The 18988-nt window shown below is 41.1% G+C and overlaps 1 protein-coding gene across 3 annotated transcripts in view; it reads right to left on the bottom strand.

The window, feature by feature from the left end:
- efna4 (ephrin A4) overlaps window positions 1-18164 on the bottom strand; it is a 33385-nt gene extending 15221 nt beyond the window's left edge. For all 3 annotated transcript variants that reach the window (XM_058084394.2, XM_058084393.2, XM_078797589.1), the window contains exon 1: window positions 17774-18164. In XM_058084394.2, the coding sequence (XP_057940377.2) occupies window positions 17774-17898 (125 nt within the window). In that variant the 5' untranslated portion in view covers window positions 17899-18164. The remainder of the gene's footprint in view (window positions 1-17773) is intronic.
- Between the last annotated feature and the right edge of the window lie 824 nt (window positions 18165-18988).

Below are 18988 nucleotides of genomic sequence, written 5' to 3' on the forward strand. Positions count from 1 at the left end.
ACTATACAAACAGGAAGACTAGAAATAAACATCAAAGCCTATGATATGCTTGTACATGTACAACCTAGAAGTGAGTTTTCAGGTAATTGCTCCTCCCGCCGGTTATTACTGATAACCACCTTGCATCGGAGAGACAGACGGGAAGACAAGAAACAAACGCATCCTTGCTCATATAAGAACTTATACACAATACAGACATATTACCATATTTTCCGGACTATAAGTAGTACTTTTTTTCATAGGTTGGCTGTTCCTGCGACTTGTACTCCGGAGTGACTTATAGTCCAGAAAATACGGAACATAATTATTGTGATTTCTCCATGTTATCATCACAACCACCACCTTGCATATTAGAGAAAATTAATGACTAGAAACAAACCAAAGCCTACAAAATACTCACTTATGCCCGAATACATGCACAACTAGTGGTGTCAATTCGGGTTATTGCTCCTCCTGCCAGGTATTAATGATCATCACCACCTGGCATACCAGAGAAACAAACAGGAAGACTAGAAATAAACCACAAAGTCAAAGCTCGTGGTATGCATGCATCGACTCCTCCTACCAGTTATCATTGATGACTATCACCACCAATAGAAATAAAGAGAACAATATAACGGAACCAACAACATCAGGGAATTGGATGTGGTTCTGAGACCGGAGAGCATATTTCCTGTGATCTGTACGTAAAAATGCCCCCCCTTTCTTCCCCCAAACAGATCCTTTTTGGGTGACACGTGCTCATCCCCCATCCGTGTCTTCAGACGCGCCATCCTCCCAAAATACGCCTCCCTGCCTCCCTCCCCCTCCCCCCCCCGTTCTCCCACAAGCCTCAAACTCCAGTCTGTCCCATGCCATATGCATGCCAGCAATTACAGCACAACGTTCTCCAGCGATGTCAACCTGTCAGCCATCTTTCTCTCCCCCGCCCTCCGCGGGGCCCGGTACAGGTTGGGGTACGCCCTAATTACAACAGCCGCCATGCCGCACAGCGGTGACAGCGCAGGGGCAGCGCGGGAACTCGGCATCGGGCGCCTGTGCCAGCCTATCAACACATTGTGCAAGCGGAGAAATCATCATCAATATTTATACCCGACAGCCATTTGCTAAGAATAATAAGACTAACATCTGTGCATGCTAGATACGCTCCCAATGCGTGTCAGCGCTAGCACGTACCACGCCGCCGTGTGTGCACCATCCTAATGATGTGCAGGGGTTCCACATTGGCGCAGACCTTTGATCCTTTTAATATGAGAGAATAATTAAAGGAGCAACAATCCCACAACACGGCCTGAGGAATACAGAGCAGATCCTCCCAACGCGTCCTGCCTATCACGCGGACTCAAACGCAACACCGACCCACCGAGACTAAAAATATGCCACGCTGAGCACCGTCAGTCCCCAAGTAAAAGGCCGTTTTTTTCTTCACGTGTACGTGCCAAAGACGGAGGGAGGCGGGGCAGGGAAGACTCGCTGGCGCCGCAGTTTGTGTCGTGGTCAAACGCAGTGAGGAGTGGGCGGGGCTTCTAAGCGGAGTTAGACTGTGGCCGCTGTGTCTTGGCTGGGCGATGCTCGACTTGTGTGGCTAGGGTAGCGATGCTATGGTGGACTCGAGGTGCGACGGCAGGGGTTTGTCAATGTAGGACATTAAATATATATAACCTTTATATGAATATAACCTTTTTTTTCTTCAATATTTCAACTTTATAGTAATAAAATATTTTTTCTCATAAATATTATTATCGCATCTCCTATTTTTCCTTGTTGGATCACACTTTTTGGCTTTATTCCTGAAAAATGACAGCAATTTCTTCCGCTTCTGTTGCTTTAAATTAGATTTTGAATGAATGTTCTGAACTCCTGTTTCCTTAGTATTGTACTGACCAATTGGATAATGCTTCCCGAAAGCGTTACGCCATAGTGCGGATGTCACGCCGACTTTTTTGGACAGCAAAATAACAGACTGACTCAACAGCGCCTCTGCTGGATGCAACCGAGTATTGCACTCTGTTTTTTTCTCAATTGCTTAAGATATAATTTATTAAGCACCAATTATGGTATCATAATTTGGACTCATTTGGTGGTACAAATATCTAGACCCCGATTATAAGATGACCACATTGTCAGACGCCCCCTGCCCCCCCTGGAAAAAAAACACCCATCGTTGCATTTGGGTCAATAAACGATGAAAATCCCACTAGTTGTTTATTATGTCCAGCCCTTGTCCAAATTATCTTATCTTTTGGGACATTTTCACAAAAAGTTTTTTTTTTAGTTGGGAGCTGATATTTTCCTGAAACTTACCAATGTTCTAATGCTGATTACTAAACAGAAATAGGTAGAAACAGATTTTTTCTGATGAAAGAGAGGAGTCTAATCCATGTTCTTTTAGCCATAGAACACAATATTCTGAGTGCTAAGAGTCAAATAACATCATTCCCTAAGGACGGGCTGACATTGTTGTCACAGCAAATGACCAGATACTTCATGGGTATTTCAGCAAGTGGTTTTCCATTTGTACGGAGGAGGTTTACAACACAAACAAATGAGGGGGAAAGGGATTAGCATGATAACACGAGCAGGCTAAACCCCCGATACTTTTACATACAATTTGTCTAAATCCTCACAAAACTGGCTGTGATGCGTTCGTTCTTATGGTAAAAACCAAATGCACCCCGTAGCAAAACACAAACAATGCTGCACCACACTCCCTAAATACTAAACCACAAAGTTCCTGCATTTTCCATATTTCCAAAGTGGTTTAGGTTTTTTTTTAAGTCCCCCCCAAGAATGCCAGTTTTACAGTAATTTTAGTGCATTTCCTTTGGTCTGAAAACCCAACATCTCAGTTTTCCGCAATCAAGACTAAAACCATTAAAACTATTGCAGGGATGAGCGGCGAATGGGGGAATCCTGTCCACCGCATTCTTTACTTGACCCTATTCTTTCAATGTCGGCCAGGATTTCCTTAACAACTCCCAGCCAAGTCCTGCATCATTTTCTACTGCAGTGGAAGCCCTCGGACTGGCTGACTCACGTCCACATTAGCTGCGTCACCGTCCACTTGCACAGAAGATCACGGTGGACCAGGACTTGATGACTCCATGGTGGACATAAACAACATCAACAGGACTGATTTAAAAGGATCCCACTGTATTTACATCCGTACTTTGGAATGCTTCTGCACAAGGGGGGGTGTACATGCCATAGAATCAGGTCACCCCCCCTTAAACACACACTAAACCAGTCCAGAGACTAAATACCAATGTTGTGTCTAAACTGGTGCTTACTCCCCTCAACGCGCACAAACAAGCACCTCACCCCCCACTTCTGACCATCTGGGGACCCCCCGCTGATCAACCGCCTACACTGTCAGACCAAAAAACCTCCGACACAACCCTTTGTAATACTCTCGTTCTTAGGCTTTTACCCACTTGGGGCCGAAACGTGATGGCGACGATGATGAGAAGGAAAAAACAAAATGTCATCTTGTTTCCTCCACATTTGTGTGCCAGTTTCCATCAAGGTTGGCGCAAAGTGTACTTGGTAGGAAGCTGGAAATTCTTCAACGTGGACTGTGAAAAGGCAAATAGAATGACACTTAAAAGGTGGAGTTTCTTCTCCTAAGACGAGCGGCTCTTTTGCGTGAAAATACAATTGCTATTAAAAAAACGAAAACACAAAGCAACACAAAAATTGGATATGATAGCAAGAGCGCTCACACTTTGTCAGCCTCAAATGACCCAAACATCTACATTCTACTATAAACATCAAAAATATATATATTTACTATATTTATAAAGGTGAGTATTTATGTCAAAGTGATACCTCTTTCTATAAAACATCACATTTATATCAAATGTAACCAGTAAACTTTGAAATACTAATCTAAATTAAGTTTACACCTCATCAAAGTAGGTGATATCATAATAACATTCAATACATATCACTATATTGACAGTTACTATGGTAACCATTATGTCATTGTATGGTCATGTCACCTCAAAAAAAAACTAAAAACAAACAAACAAATAAAAAAAAATCTTAAACTGTATTATGGAAAGCAGGAAGTGAACAAATGTAACAGTTACTGATTGTAAAAGTACAAAATGTAGGGGTAGGATTTAATAAGCTTTGCTTCTTCCTACTCCTTTTGGACATGTGGAACTGGGAACTGATTATGGGATGCACTCAATTGTAATCTGATGCATGTTCAAATGAAATAAAACCATAACCATATGGCAATAAAGATAATTCCTCAATAGTTGTGTACAGCATTTGCTATCAAACATCGTCGATATACAAGAACTGGAAACGATAATGCTAAAGACAATGCAGCCGAAGTCGAGGCAACGCATTGAAAAGATTTCAGCAATGGGAATATTTTCCAATTCATTATGAAATAATACTTTAAGAAACGGAAGTGTAGAAAACAGGCATTTTTATAATGGAGTTCATGACATGAAGCAAAGTCGTTAAATTTTTATTACAGCGTTATTGCTCTCCATGTAGCATTGGTTCATTAGCATTACCTAGTCACCATTATACACTGATATCACAATGTATCAAATTGGTATCATTCACATCACCTTGGTAAAATGGATGATGGATTACTGGATATCATAATGTTATCGCTGACAGAAGTATTGATTACCAACACTATCCGGGTGTATTGCAGCCTGTTTGGGTCACCATTAGCTGTAATGCTAACGTAATGCTAACATAATGCTAACGTAAACGTTGTGTAAATGTAAACACCAAAGCTATTAGCTTACTCGTCGTACTGCACGGACACCAGAAAGAAACGGGAGTCCACATATGACAAAATCTGCACATAGCTGCCATTTTCAACCCCCCAAAGAAGAGCTTATTTTCTGCCTGTTGTCCATTCAGCAGCACAAAACTCTCAGGCGCCAGAAGTGAGGAAAATGTCCTGATTCAGGCAAGCCGCCGCCATCATAACCTTCCCATCAGGACCGTTTGGACACGGCTGCGGGTCGGAAGGTACCAGTTTACCCTCTGTGATGTAAATAGGCTAGTCTGGCAGTATCTCTTTTGTTGCAATTGTTTCTTATTTTCACAGTTTGACCATAACAATGTGAAATGTGTCGCCCGGTGACCTCAGGCAGCACGCCAGCCGCGGCACGCCAACCGCAGCAGCGGCGATTGCTCCTTTATTTGCCTCACTTGTGCAAAAGTGCAGGAAATACACAAACAAACAAGAACAGGGTGAAGCGTAGGGTTGAATAAGGTCAGACGTGTCGTTACCGGGACGACAACCAATCCAGAGCTGGGATGGGAACCTAAATGAAGGTCCCGTCCATCCGCCCCACGCATCCTCCATTTTTTTTTCCCCTCCTGCAATCCTCCATTTGAAAGCCCAAACCTCAAAGTAATAATGACAGCGCTCCTTGTTGCCGCTCTCTAATAAAACTGATTTAAAGGTAGAGGTACAAGAACAAAAGCATGCAATTTTTTTTTTAGACACGCTAAAGCTAGTAAACAGCCAAGCAATATTCCACAGATGAGCTTTATTCTGCTCATGGAAACTCACGACATTCCCTTGTAAAAGATGTCATCAATAGCAATTTCACTAGAGCGTTGTGATCTGCATCCTTGTGGTGTATTACAGCGATCGGTGCTCTCTTGTTGTTGTATTTTCTACTGCAACCAGTAGAGGGTGTTGTATCATGTGAGAGTTCAAGACCTGTGCCGCCGGAGTCACCCTCGTCACCCTCGTCACCCGGCTGGCAATTTCACTAGAGCGTTGTGATCTGCATCCTCGTGGTGTATTAGAGTGATGCATTGTATGAGTCTGTTATTGTATTTACTACTGCAACTACTGGGTGTTGTATCATGTGAGAGTTCAAGATCTGTGCCGCCGGAGTAAAGATGTCGTCCCTCCACCTCGTCACCCGGCTAAATATAGAGCCACAACAGTCCCGATTGGCTGAAGGAAAACCCATCCATTGTGGTCAATCAATCAATCAATCAATCAATCAATCAATCAATCAACCAATCACCTCTGTGCACCACTACTGTGCTTCCTGTTTGCTCGCGATCATAGTTGTATGATCGCTAGGGTGCCATTATGGAATACCGTAACCGAACCTTCTGTTTATGGGGGACGAAGAGGAGGAATAAAATAGGCAAGGCAAGTTTATACACAAGGTACTTCAAAGTGCTTTACAGAAAAGACGTGTGAGATCACTTTTAAAATTAAACAAAATTCCATAAAACTAAATGAGAAGTGAAGATAAAATACTTTCAGTTGTCATATACACAAAATACCACAACAGGAGCAATACGTTTTAACAAGGATACAAAAACGCTACAGCTGAACGGTGCCGTGACCTGATTGGCAGGCTGCCAGTCCAGGGTGTACCCCGCCCCACCCCGCCGCTCGCCCGAAGACAGCTGGGATAGGATGAATGAAAGAAATAGGAGTTCAGAACATTCATAGAGGGATTTTCCCATCCCATCAAAAACAAAATATGAAGACTTCAGTCTTTCAGGAAGCCCCGCCCCCACCCCTGTTGAAGTAGTAGAAGTAAAAAATAAAAAAAAGCTGCCAAAATGTAAAAGTAGGTCACTGTGTCTTTAGCATCCTTGCAACTTGTTTTTCCTCACCAGGACTTCAAGGTCAAAAGCAGATGGGAGATGCGCCCCCACCCCCAACATCATCTAGTGGAGGTGTTGTATACCAATATTACCAAAAACATGCTTTATGGTAAAATCATTCAATAGGAGTAGAATAGTACTTTAAAAAGGTGTTGTACATAGATGAAAAATATATGTATAATAAATAATAACTAATAATAAATCCAAACAGGATGGAATCATTGGCGTGAAGGAGGATGTTTGATGTGCACAACGAGCGTTGAAGCAGCAGCAATACGTTGAAACATGTTTCCATGCAAATTCCAAGAATTCCATGCGCTAAAGCGTCGCTGCTCCCCAGCTGAGCTGCCACACACTCCGTTCTCCCGAGCCAAAATGTGTCAGACGCGTGTCGGAGTTTTGCTTTTCTCAAACCCAAAGCCGGCAAAAAAAAAAAAAAACACAAAATCATCCTTTTATTCCGGTGCGAGACACGTCAAGGAAAGTGTACCTTAATAGAGGCGAGCGCTGTGAATTATTTAGGAGGACGGGGCGGGGGGGTCGGGGGGGGCATTGAGAGAGTAGTGATTTACAACCACTGTGCTGCGGCACGATGAGAGATCAGCAGGTGTGCTCCTTTTTACTTTTACGTTATTATTATTGATTATTTAGGCATATCAATACCAATGATGTATTGCTAGGTTTTTATAATCCTGAACATCCCATCAACAACATATATTTTATGTTTTTCTGCACAAAAAAAGCAAAAAGCATAGAAGTGCACATGACAGGAAGTGAGTGGAGGAGTGTAGTGTAGCAGAAGGTTTGCATTGTAGGGACATTTTAACGTACGTGCACACAATTCCGTTCCAAATGTGCTAATTGTAAACACTTGATGGTGTTATTATATATTTGTAAATAAAGTTTTATTTTGATGAACAACCTCTTTTTTGTGTTGTTTATGTTGGTATAGTTGTTTAGCTATTCAAGATAATATTTGTGTCAAATTGAACATCATGCGGTTTTCCTCCCATATTCCGAAAACATGCTAGGTTAATTGGCGACTCCATATTGTTTGTCTATATGTGCCCTGTGATTGGCTGGCCACCAGTGCAGGGTGTACCCCGCCTCTCGCCACCAAGACAGCTGGGATAGGCTCCAGCATCCCCGCAAATGAATGAACGTTATGCTTGAAATGTTTTTTGTTTTTTTTTTTTTTTAGTTGGGAACTGATATTTTCCTGAAACTTCCTTATGTTCTACTGCTGATTAAGAACGGAAAAATGTCAAAGCAAACGGGTTCCGTGTTTAAGTAGCCATAGACAATATTCTGTGGGTTTTGAAAGATCAGCCAAAGTCGGGACTGAAGGGCTGAATCTGTTCAATAAAACTTTATTGAAACATTCAATAAAGTCACACGGACACTTTTGGTCAACCAAAAACTTGTCACCCAGTTTTCGCCGGGTACTCCGGCTTCCTCTCACATTCCAAAAACATGCTAGGTTAATTGGCGACTCCATATTGTTGTTTGTCTATATGTGCCCTGTGATTGGCTGGCCACCAGTCCAGGGTGTACCCCGCCTCTCGCCACCAAGACAGCTGGGATAGGCTCCAGCACCCCCGCAAATGAATGAACGTTATGCTTGAAATGTATCTTTTTTTTTTTTTAGTTGGGAACTGATATTTTCCTGAAACTTCCTTATGTTCTACTGCTGATTAAGAACGGAAAAATGTCAAAGCAAACGGGTTCCGTGTTTAAATAGCCATAGACAATATTCTGTAGGTCTCGAAAGATCAGCCAAAGCGACGAATCTGTTCAATAAAACTTTATTGAAACGTTCAATAAAGTCACACAGACACTTTTGGTCAACCAAAAACTTGCCATCCGCCGTCATTCCGTCAGTCCTAACTCCCAACAACGTTCCTGCTGCAGCGTCTCGCTTCCCTCCATTGCCTCGCCGCCCACCGCCACCATTCACCCCCCCTCCCCCCACCCCCCTCCTCTGTCTCTCTGTTTATCTAAGCACTTTCACGGTCACTGCTTTGGAATCCCAAGAGACCAAACTGGCCCTCCACCCCACCCCCACCCCCACTCTAACTATGAATCCATTGCAGCCATTCCCTGCCCCCCCCCCCATCTCCATCTTTCTCCGTCACAACTCTTAAGGCGTCATATCGGCCCGCACATCCCAGGGTGAGGAAGGACGGCCTGATTCGGCACTCAAGCTATGTCATTTCCAGTCACGCACAGCTGCCCCCCCCACCCACCCCCGACTCCCCCGCCCACCCCCCCTCCACTCGCTAACCAACACACCTACAGTAGCACTGCTGACTCTGATAAACCAGATTCCAGCCAATCAAAGTTTGCTGGCTACTTTCAAAGCAACAATCAGGGATAATTACTCCGGTTTGATTCCCATCACGTCTGGTTAGGAACCCGAGACCAAAGCAGTCCGACTGGTTAGCCATGCTAGTCGAAAAACTCATAAAACCTGAAACAATTCACCTGCAAGTACTCATAATATATAACAAGAAACTTTGTGGTTCTGTTGCTACTGTGTTACCGAGCAATGTGTTCCTTCCCACTTTCTCATGCACTCCAGATCATGATTATTATTAAAATAAAAGGGAAATTAGAAGGGTTCAGACACGACCCCAAGAATGGAAACTGTAAAAGCACAATTCTTGACAACCTCGATCATTTTTTTAGCAGGACAAATTTGGCCCCCCACTAAAGCAGTAATAAGAGGTCACCATGGCGACCAGAGAAAGGCTGGTTAGCCATGCTAGTCTAAAAACTGATAAAACCTGAAACAATTCACCTGCAAGTACTCATAATATATAACATGAAACTTTGTGGTTCTGTTGCTGCTGTGTTACCGAGCAATGTGTTCCTTCCCACTTTCTCATGCACTCCTGATCATGATTATTATTATAATAAAAGGGAAATTAGAAGGGTTCAGACATGACCCCAAGAATGGAAACTGTAAAAGCACAATTCTTGACAACCTCGATCATTTTTTTAGCAGGACAAATTTGGTCCCCCACTAAAGCGGTAATAAGAGGTCACCATGGCAACCAGAGAAAGGCTGGTCTCCCTTCAAGTTAGCCAAAAATAATGATGAGGCTCTTATTTGAAACTCAGACACTACATCTGGGGGGGTCTGGAGGGGTGCCGGTAGGGGGGTAGTGGGCTGTCGGAAGGAAGGAAGGAAGCGGCGAGGGTCAAGAAGACACGTGGTGCTAAACGACGCTGCGGCGGGATTATGTGATTATTTTGGGATTAAAAGACGACTGACTGGATGCTTCTTTAGGTAATGAACCACGATGACCCAAAACTACAAGATGAACCCCCAGGAGGTTGGCCTGGTACCTCACGGCAGCTAATTCTAATCAAACACACAGAATGTAAATGAAAGAAAAACTATTCAGGGGTGGGACCCCTTCAGGGGGGCTATTAAAAACACTCAATAATGTAGGGAACTGCTTCTGGATTTTTGGGAAGCGTCCTGGAAATTGTCCTGTTCAGACTTGGGACAAGAGAAACTTCACCATCAAAGTACCAAGATACCAACCAATAACATCACATTTAAATAAAACCAGCTAAATACCCCAGGTTCGAGTCCCAGTCCACGGTTCTCAGTCATCTCCGGGTCGGTGACGAGATCCTGTCCCACATTTATTAACTCAGTCACCATCTAGACGCCCTAATGGTCTAGAGAAGTTCTAGTTGTGTTACATCCAGGCAGCCTGATTCTGCTCAATGCCACTGACATGGAAACAGGAGTTCAGAACATTCCAAACAAATAATAACATTTGTATTTGAATTAAATGTAGTTAAACTTTTACAGCATAAACGTACAAACACAATCAATACAAACAGGAAGTAGCGTCACCTACGCCCTCGCTAGCCCAGTGCTACACTTCTACACAAGCACTGTGTGTTTGAGGTGGCGAGGTGTGGGGGTGGGGGTGGGGTGGTGGGTGTGGGGGTCCTTGCGCTCGCTGCTGACAGTGACAATAATGGCGGCTGACATCCTTTCTTGCCTCTTTCGCTCTCACCGCATCCTATCCGTCCCCCCGGGGTCCCTCTCCAGCGGTTTGGGGACGTGAAATCTGTTGACTTACCATCCTCTCCTTTACACATTCGCCATGCCTCTCCTCAGTGTGTGTGTATGTGTGTGTGTGTGTGTATGTGTGTGTCTACACGTGTGTGTGTCTGTTCTAACTTGATAAGAAAACATAGCGTTTGTTTCCCCGATAAGAACACATGACAATTGCGATACGCAACATTACGGTCATGTGATCCAGGTGGCGATAAGGAAACGGGAATGGCTTCTCCAAGTTCAGGCATTTTTAAATGGCGGCGTTAAAATGATCAACACCATTGTTAAAGAAACAGAACATGACAGGGTACAAGAGGAGCATCATAAATACACAGTATTGTAATACACTGTGTACATACTGTATATAGGATGAGGGCAAGTACAACCAATTACATATTATTAGGACTATGACCTTTGCAATGGCTATGCTAGTTAAAACTAGCAGAAAAAAACACAAATTCAATGTAAAAAACAAAACAAAACTATATACAGAAATTTTATATTTATAAATAAATATTAAATAAATAAAATCATGTATAATTTTTTTGGTATTTTTTGTTTTAATTTTATGATTTATTTTTTTAATTTTTTTATGTATTTTTTGAACCTAATTTAATAAAAACACTGCCTCATGAATCTGCTTATAAAAGTACCCTAGCAACACACACAACTGATTATTTCACAAATTTAGAAGTACTTTTTCCAAGTATTTGTTTTATTTTTACTTTCCTTTTGGAGGTTATTATAAAATAGTTTATTTTTTATTTTAAAAAATTGACTATTTTCTATTAATTGATGCGTTGGTCAACTTTTACAACATTGTTTGACTGATGAATATACTGTAATTTATTTATTAAAGTACGTGTTTTTTACATTTAAACTGCTGCGTCTTCATAATTTTCCATCATAATGTAATGTATGAAGTATTAGATTTTTGAAGCATTTGATTTTACAAACATATAATAAATATATTTCATGTGTATTTGATCATTTTTTAAGTATTTGTATAGTTTCAATTTCCTTTGAATGGAGTATTATATCATCGTAATATAGTTATTTTTTATATTTAAAATTCCATTCTATCATTTCCTGCACCTAAAAATAGATCTGCAACTGAGATGTTTGATGCCAAGAAACAGTCACCAAAAACGGGCATTATGGCAAACAAGCGCTGCACGCCGCAATTATTCCGGTTCCATCCCGCCTGGATCGATACTAATTTCATTTCTGTCCCAGGAAGTCCCAGGTCGCCTCTCGGCAGGACCGGGGAGGAGGCCCGGCGTGACGTCGGAGTGGAAACGCACACGGCGTCTCAACAAGGAGTGTTGTGTGGCGTTTGAGCTCCTTTTGATTGCCGTGGAGTATTCCGCCGCCAAATCTTAATTGCCGCAGTGTTTGTCGGACTGCAAGAGGCGGCGGGTCCGACACGTTCAACAATGGCCGCTCGTTCATTGTGAACGAATGAATGCTGGCAAACAAGACCTCAATCACGACTCCGCCCCTCACTCGCCGCCGCCGCCTCCTCCTCGCACACAAAGAACAGCGCAGCCATTTTGAGCCAAAGACGCAGCGTGGTGCCAAGGAAGGATGGATTTCCACCGCAGGTCTTCAACTTTCTGCCAGAATTGGACTTTTTTTTTCCTTGGGATGACTTCCACCGAGTCAAACCACGCACACGCACGTCACCACTTAGACAACGCCATCAGAATACGCTCGTAGCTAGGTAGCTTATTCCGCCAATACTCAATAGTTTGATGGTCATGTGACCACATTTCCTTAATTAACCAGAAAGAAACTAATCATTTTTTTAATTGAATCTATCTTTCTGAATGTTCTAAACTCCTGTTTCCATGCCAGACTTACAGTATGCGGCAGTATTAATGTACTATAGCAAACTAGTATCAAACAGCGCCTCTGCTGGTAGAAGCCGAGTAGTGCACGCCATTATTCAACTATCAACTTCACATTTTTAAACAATGCTATTTTTTTAAATTAATAAATTAATAAAAATAATTTTATACATTTAAAAATTCTTGGTATTTTGATATGCTTAAACAAGCTAATAAAATAATAATAAAAATAATAATAATAATATAATAAATAATAATAATAAACTCATCCAAAAATAATGGAGTTAAAGTGAATAATCATAATAACTAACTAATCAAATGTAGACCAGGAAGAACCAACTTCTGGTACTGCACCTTTATCTGGATCTGCACCAAAACAGCTCAGGCAGCACCCCCCTATGAAGTTAGCAGCTAATGACTTAATTAACTAACTAACTCACTAAAACTAAAAGTAACGAGCAAAGTCTCTTGGCAGAGGTCAGCCATGAAAAAAATCCAAAACAACAACAACAACAACAACGAGCGTGCGTGCGTCTTCATTCCAAGCAGTAATCGCCATCACATCTCTGGTCCGGCAGGTCACATGATGAAAAAGACAATGCACCCAATCCTTACAGTTGGCTCCAACAAAAGACTCCCTCCCATAACACACTCAGTGCAGCGACAACAAACACACGGGGTGAGTTTACAAAGACGAGATAAGCGCCACAATCCGCTGGCATCTCCTGGAGACAATGAGGCGTGGACGCACGCGAGACGCCCAGGAGGACACAGGTGTGTGTGTGTGGATTTATATGGGGAGGGGAGGGGCTGTTAGCGACACAGCAACTTGCTAATTAGCTCACTGTGCTCTTCATAATAGGTCAGGCGGGTTACCCGTGTTAATCATTAAGTGGGGGAACACACACACACACACACACACACACACACACTCATTTGCATGGATACAATTTTTAACAGAAAAAAAACAGTAAACATATGCATCAAGTAGACAACATATGCATCAAGTCATGACAGTGAAAAGTAAATAACACATGCACAACATAAAGAAAGTAAAAAGTAAAAAAAAGTGCATAAAGTAAAGAACATATGCTTTTACGATATGAAACCAGTGGGAAAAAAAGAAATATGTTCAAAGAAAAGAAAGTGAAAAGTAAACATACACAAACTAAAGAACATATGCATAAATTAAATAATGTATGCACACAGCAAAAAAAGTGAAAAGGTAAAGAACGTGCAGAATTTCAACGATATCATGAAAGTGAAAAGTAAATAACATGCACAACATAAAGAAAGTGAAAAGTAAAAAAAAAGTGCATAAAGTAAAGAACATATGCTTTTACGATATGAAACCAGTGGGAAAAAAAAGAAATATGTTCAAAGAAAAGAAAGTGAAAAGTAAACATACACAAACTAAAGAACAAATTATTTATCCACACAGCAAAAAAAGTGAAAAGGTAAAGAACGTGCAGAATTTCAACGACATCATGAAAGTGAAAAGTAAATAACATGCACAACATATAGAAAGTGAAAAGTAAAAAAGTGCATAAAGTGAAGAACATATGCATATCAGATATGAAACCAGTGGGGAAAAAAAGAAAAGAAAGTGAAAAGTAAATATGGCCAAAAGTAAACATACACAAACTAAAGAACGTATGCATAAATTAAAATTGGAAAGTGGAAAAAGTAAAGAACGTGCAGAATTTCAATGATATATGCGCAAAGTAAGGAAAGTGAAAAGTAAATAACATGTGCCGGAAGTAAATACAGCATGCCTAATGTTAATGACATGCATCGAGTAAAACATATACATACATGTAATTGCATATGCACACAGTGAAGAAAGTGAAAAGTAAAGAACATGCTGTACAGTATTGCATGAAGTAACAGGATATGGTAAATGGTAAAAATGGAATATTCCTACTAAAAATACTCTCCAAGTACATCATTTGAAGTATTGTTGTATTTTGGCTAGCTTAGATGCTAAGAAATGCTTCCTGTATGCTTCTTTTCAAGATGGCGTGGCCTGATCAATACCTCTCTGAATCAGACAAGGTCGTTATCTTTTCATGATCTTTATTGGGGTACGGTGTGGCCGGTGAGTGGTGGGTACGATTCCCCAGAGAAAAAGGGGCATCCGCCTCCTCCTCGGATAATACAGAGCTCTCCAATTAGGAAGCTGCTGATTCCAAGCTCTGCCAGGACGGCCCGGCGAGGGTCGGCTTTGACGACGAGACAGGGGAGACGTATTTGGAAAAAGGACAGGATCGGAATGATGAGGATGGATGAAAGAAGGGGATCCGGTCACGTGGTTGCGACCGATACGGCTGAGCTTCGAATATTTGACTGAGCTTTAACTGCACCAGGAAGTCTGAAGATAATCTCTCTTCTCATAAGGAAGAATCGCCACAAGAGGAAGAGGGCGGCGATAAAAACGGGCAATGCTCGTAAACCTCGTTCATTAAAATCATTATGTTTTTTTTCCTCCCCATCAGCAGGAGGAGAAGGGGGCGGGGGGCTGGATGGTGCGTCACAGTCTCCGCTCGACTGCTCTTGCTTCATTAAAAGCATAAATCCAAGACAGCCGATCCGAGGTGACGGCCCAAGTCTTTCATCATTCCTTTTAAGAGACCCTCATGCTGCACGTCTTGCCTTCTAGATCCACTTGGGAAAGACTTCACGTTTCCCTGTACTTCGCAGACACAACATTAGGTACACCTGCACAGGCTGGAGCAGAATGCGTCCAAAGTGTGGCCCGGGGGCCGTTTGCAGCCCATCTCTGTTTTTTTTATCGGCCCGAGTTGAAAAAATTAAGGAAAAAGTTATGAGAATAAAGCCATTATATATTTTTTTCTATTTAAAAAGAAAGTTTTGAAAAAATTTGAAAAAAAAAGAATAATCTGGAACAATTTTTCAAGAATAAAGTCAAAACATTAAGAGAAAAAGTTCCAATCTAATTATAATTTTATGAAAATTACATTGTAATATTAAGCCCAAAAACAAAAAAAATATTATTATAAGAAAAAAACTAAATAACATTGCAAAAGTAGTGAAAATATGGGAATAATGTCAAAATATTATGAGAAGAAAGTCATAATATCCAGACAATATACAAATATTATTTAAAAAGAAAGTTGAAAATTTGGAAACAGCAACTAGGGAAATATCTGGAGCAATTTTACTCAAATAAAGTCAAAATATTCAAAGACAAAAGTTGTAATCTAACTGTAATTTAATTAAAATAACATTTATTATGACAAAAATCATGGCATTTTAGTAGCATAGAGTTGAAAAACGAAGTAGCAATATTAACATAAAAACAAAATAAAAAGTGTCAATTTATGAAAATGAGGTTGCGGAAAAAGGTGGAATATTATGGGAATAAGATCAATATAGTACTGTAGTAAAGTCCTGCTATTACGGGAAGAACATTTACGAAGATTAAGAAGAAAGTTTAAACATTTGGAATATAAAAAAATAAATAAATAAAAATCTTGAATGATTTTACAAGCATAAAGTCAAAATATTAAGAGAAAAAAGCGCTAAACTAAATCCTAATTTTTGCATAAAACAGAAATATATAAAAAAAATTTTTTTTTGCAAATCCTAATTTTATAATATATATAAGTTTGAAACTATTGGCAACTTTTGGCATCTCTGCATGGAATCTTCCTTTCTCAGGTACTCCGGTTTTCTCCCACATTCCAAAAGTATGCATGCTAATGGAGACTCCAATTTTTCCATAGGCATGAACGTGAGCGGAAACGTTGCTAAATAAAAGTAACTAAAACTTTTTGTACATTGCAGTTGTACATTATTAGATGGACACGCTGATATATTTTTTTAATTAGATTTAGCAGAAAACAAAATGAGAAATGATAAGCTCCAATAGAATTAGTCACCTAAAGTTCCCTGTGCCGGCTGGCCTTTTATTGAAAATATGATACGGGGAGGGGAAATGATTGAAGCTCAACTAATCACAGCTCATATATCCATCACTGGCCGGGGGGAGCCATGAAGGATGAAGATGGTATGGAGGAGGCAGGCGAGCGGGTCCAAATAGAAAGCTAATGAAGAGTGAGGAGACGGTGAAGCCAGCTTCAACGCCGGGGATGCTGGCGTGAGGGGACCGGTGGCGGCCATGATGGCGCTCCGATAGTGTGGTCTCTGCCAAAAACCCAGGCCACTCGTGCCAGAATCACAGGGGTATAAGGAGGTCCTTCCTAATCCTCACAAGGTCACCAAACCCCCACAAGGCTTGGATGCCAAATTGCCAGGAAATAGTGCAGTTTTTTATTTTTAATAAATTTGCAGACATTTTTTAAAAATATATCTCGCATGTTGTCTTTATGCTGTGTTTTTTGTAAAATTATGAGGAGAAAAAATATTTTTTTCTATTTTGAAATTAGGCTGTACCAAAGTGAATCGAACTGTGTTTTGCTTTTTCTGTTGCCTCTGATGGCGTAGAGGCAAAATGTAACGATGGCCATAGAACAGGAAATTGAACTTTTTGATTTAAAAATACTTGTACATTTGCATAACACTTAAAATCTCAAAACTGAATGTTCTCAACTCCTGGTTCCACCCCAGTGTCATATTGAATTGTAGTGTTGGGTGGTTGTAGCATGCAAAGACGCTCAATTAACCAACCGCAAATTCCTGTTCTTATGATTTCCTCCAGGGAAATGTTTGCATTCAAACAAATAGGAGGGTGACCAGCGACCATTGTGCATACTCGACCAAAATAAGGACGGTGTCGTGCACACGTACTACACACCTATACTGTGTGATTGACACTACTTCCCCTGCAGCACGCCCATTGGAACCCTTCAATTAACTTTGAGAGGAACACCTGGATCAGGTGAGCTTGTTAATGGCCCCCATACGCCAACCCACCCACCCACTGAAACACACAAGCAATGACAACTTCCACTTTTCTGCATACGCACTTTCATTGTAGTGCTACCAAATGCATTTTATACTACTTAGTAGTACTCGCAGCCAGGTAGTACACAGGTTGGGGTGTGCTGCATGGCTTGGATTCCATCTCCTGACTCATTTAGCAGGTATTATTCAAGTGGTTGAGCAACAATGCAAGCTCAGACCAGCCTTGTGCACAACAGATAGTATGCTCTACATAACGCCTGTGACAAGCAATATCAATAATCAATAAATAACACAAAAAAAAAAAAACGCTAACATTTAGTTGAGTGTTTACCTGTTGTTGGTGGAGTTCCAAAACACCGCGTGTCTTTTGCTCCAGGCAGCCGAGATAATGTTTAAAAGTAAAAAGGTGGTTTTCCAAGCAGGCAGAGTGGCCGGGGTCCTAACGAAGGAGCCCATCGCCGCTCGAGGGGAGCAGAAAACAAACAAAACAGGTGAGCTAACTCGTCAACAATGTCGGTGTCTAAAAATGAAAAGTGTGCGTCATCTCGTGACTTCAGGGGTCACAAAATTCTACAAAGGCTTGGAGGACTTGTTGATAGTTTGTCCATAATCTTCATTTTGGCTTTGAATGGCGCCCCCCCCTTCCTAAAATGGTAAAGGTAAAAGGTCAAGATGATGGGACGTAGTGGCTGACGGCCGTGCAGGTTTGGTTGAAGTGTGCCTGCAGGCTGCACTGTGTTTGGAAGGTGGAGCCGTCAAGGTTTAGAGGGCGGAACCAAGAAAACTTTGGACCAATCACGAGACAAGGGTGTGGTTGAGCGGGCAACGCATAATGCTAGGGAGGTGCGCCGACTGGTGTTGACAAGGCAACAACAATGCTGACCGGTTTCTTGAGATCGTCTGCCAATTGTAATTCAATTAATTAAATCATTTAATCATCACTTTAGCACCATCGTTTGATAAGTAGTGGTAGTAGTATTGGGAGAGTGAGAACAACACATTTTCTGACAAAAGTAAACACCGTCTTGTACCCCGGATGTAACTCTACTTTAGCATCCCAGGAGCAAAACAGACTAGCAAAGGATGCGTTCAGGTGGACTCGGTACTAAAATATTGTACTCAAATAAAAGTACAGTTGCTGACCTTTTACTCAACTACAAGTAAAAGTACATGCATGAAAGCAAAACTAATAAAGTAACAATTTAATATGCATCTTTGTTTCTAGTTTAAGGGGACTATCCAGTGATATCCAAATCCAGGACTATCCAAAAAATCAATAACTTCCTGTAGAATTAGTGCTAATGGAAAAAGTAAAAGCCACACTTGCTGAAATTGCACTAATTTATTAGTGCTTTCTTTTATTTGTCATAATTTTACCAAAACATACTGCTGTTTTGTCCTTTTTACATAGTTTTTTGTATAAAATAATATTTTTACAATGTACCATGGGCCTTTGGACACTGTATACTCGAGCAAATATACACCTGATTTAAAATATACTCCAACTGACTTTTTAAGAGGGGCCTTGTGTACTGCAAACAATGAC

The sequence above is a fragment of the Doryrhamphus excisus genome, linkage group LG17 (genome assembly GCF_037039965.1).
Source record: "Doryrhamphus excisus strain RoL-2023G ecotype Guam linkage group LG17, RoL_Dexc_Guam_v1.1, whole genome shotgun sequence".
In the NCBI taxonomy this organism is placed as follows: domain Eukaryota; kingdom Metazoa; phylum Chordata; class Actinopteri; order Syngnathiformes; family Syngnathidae; genus Doryrhamphus; species Doryrhamphus excisus.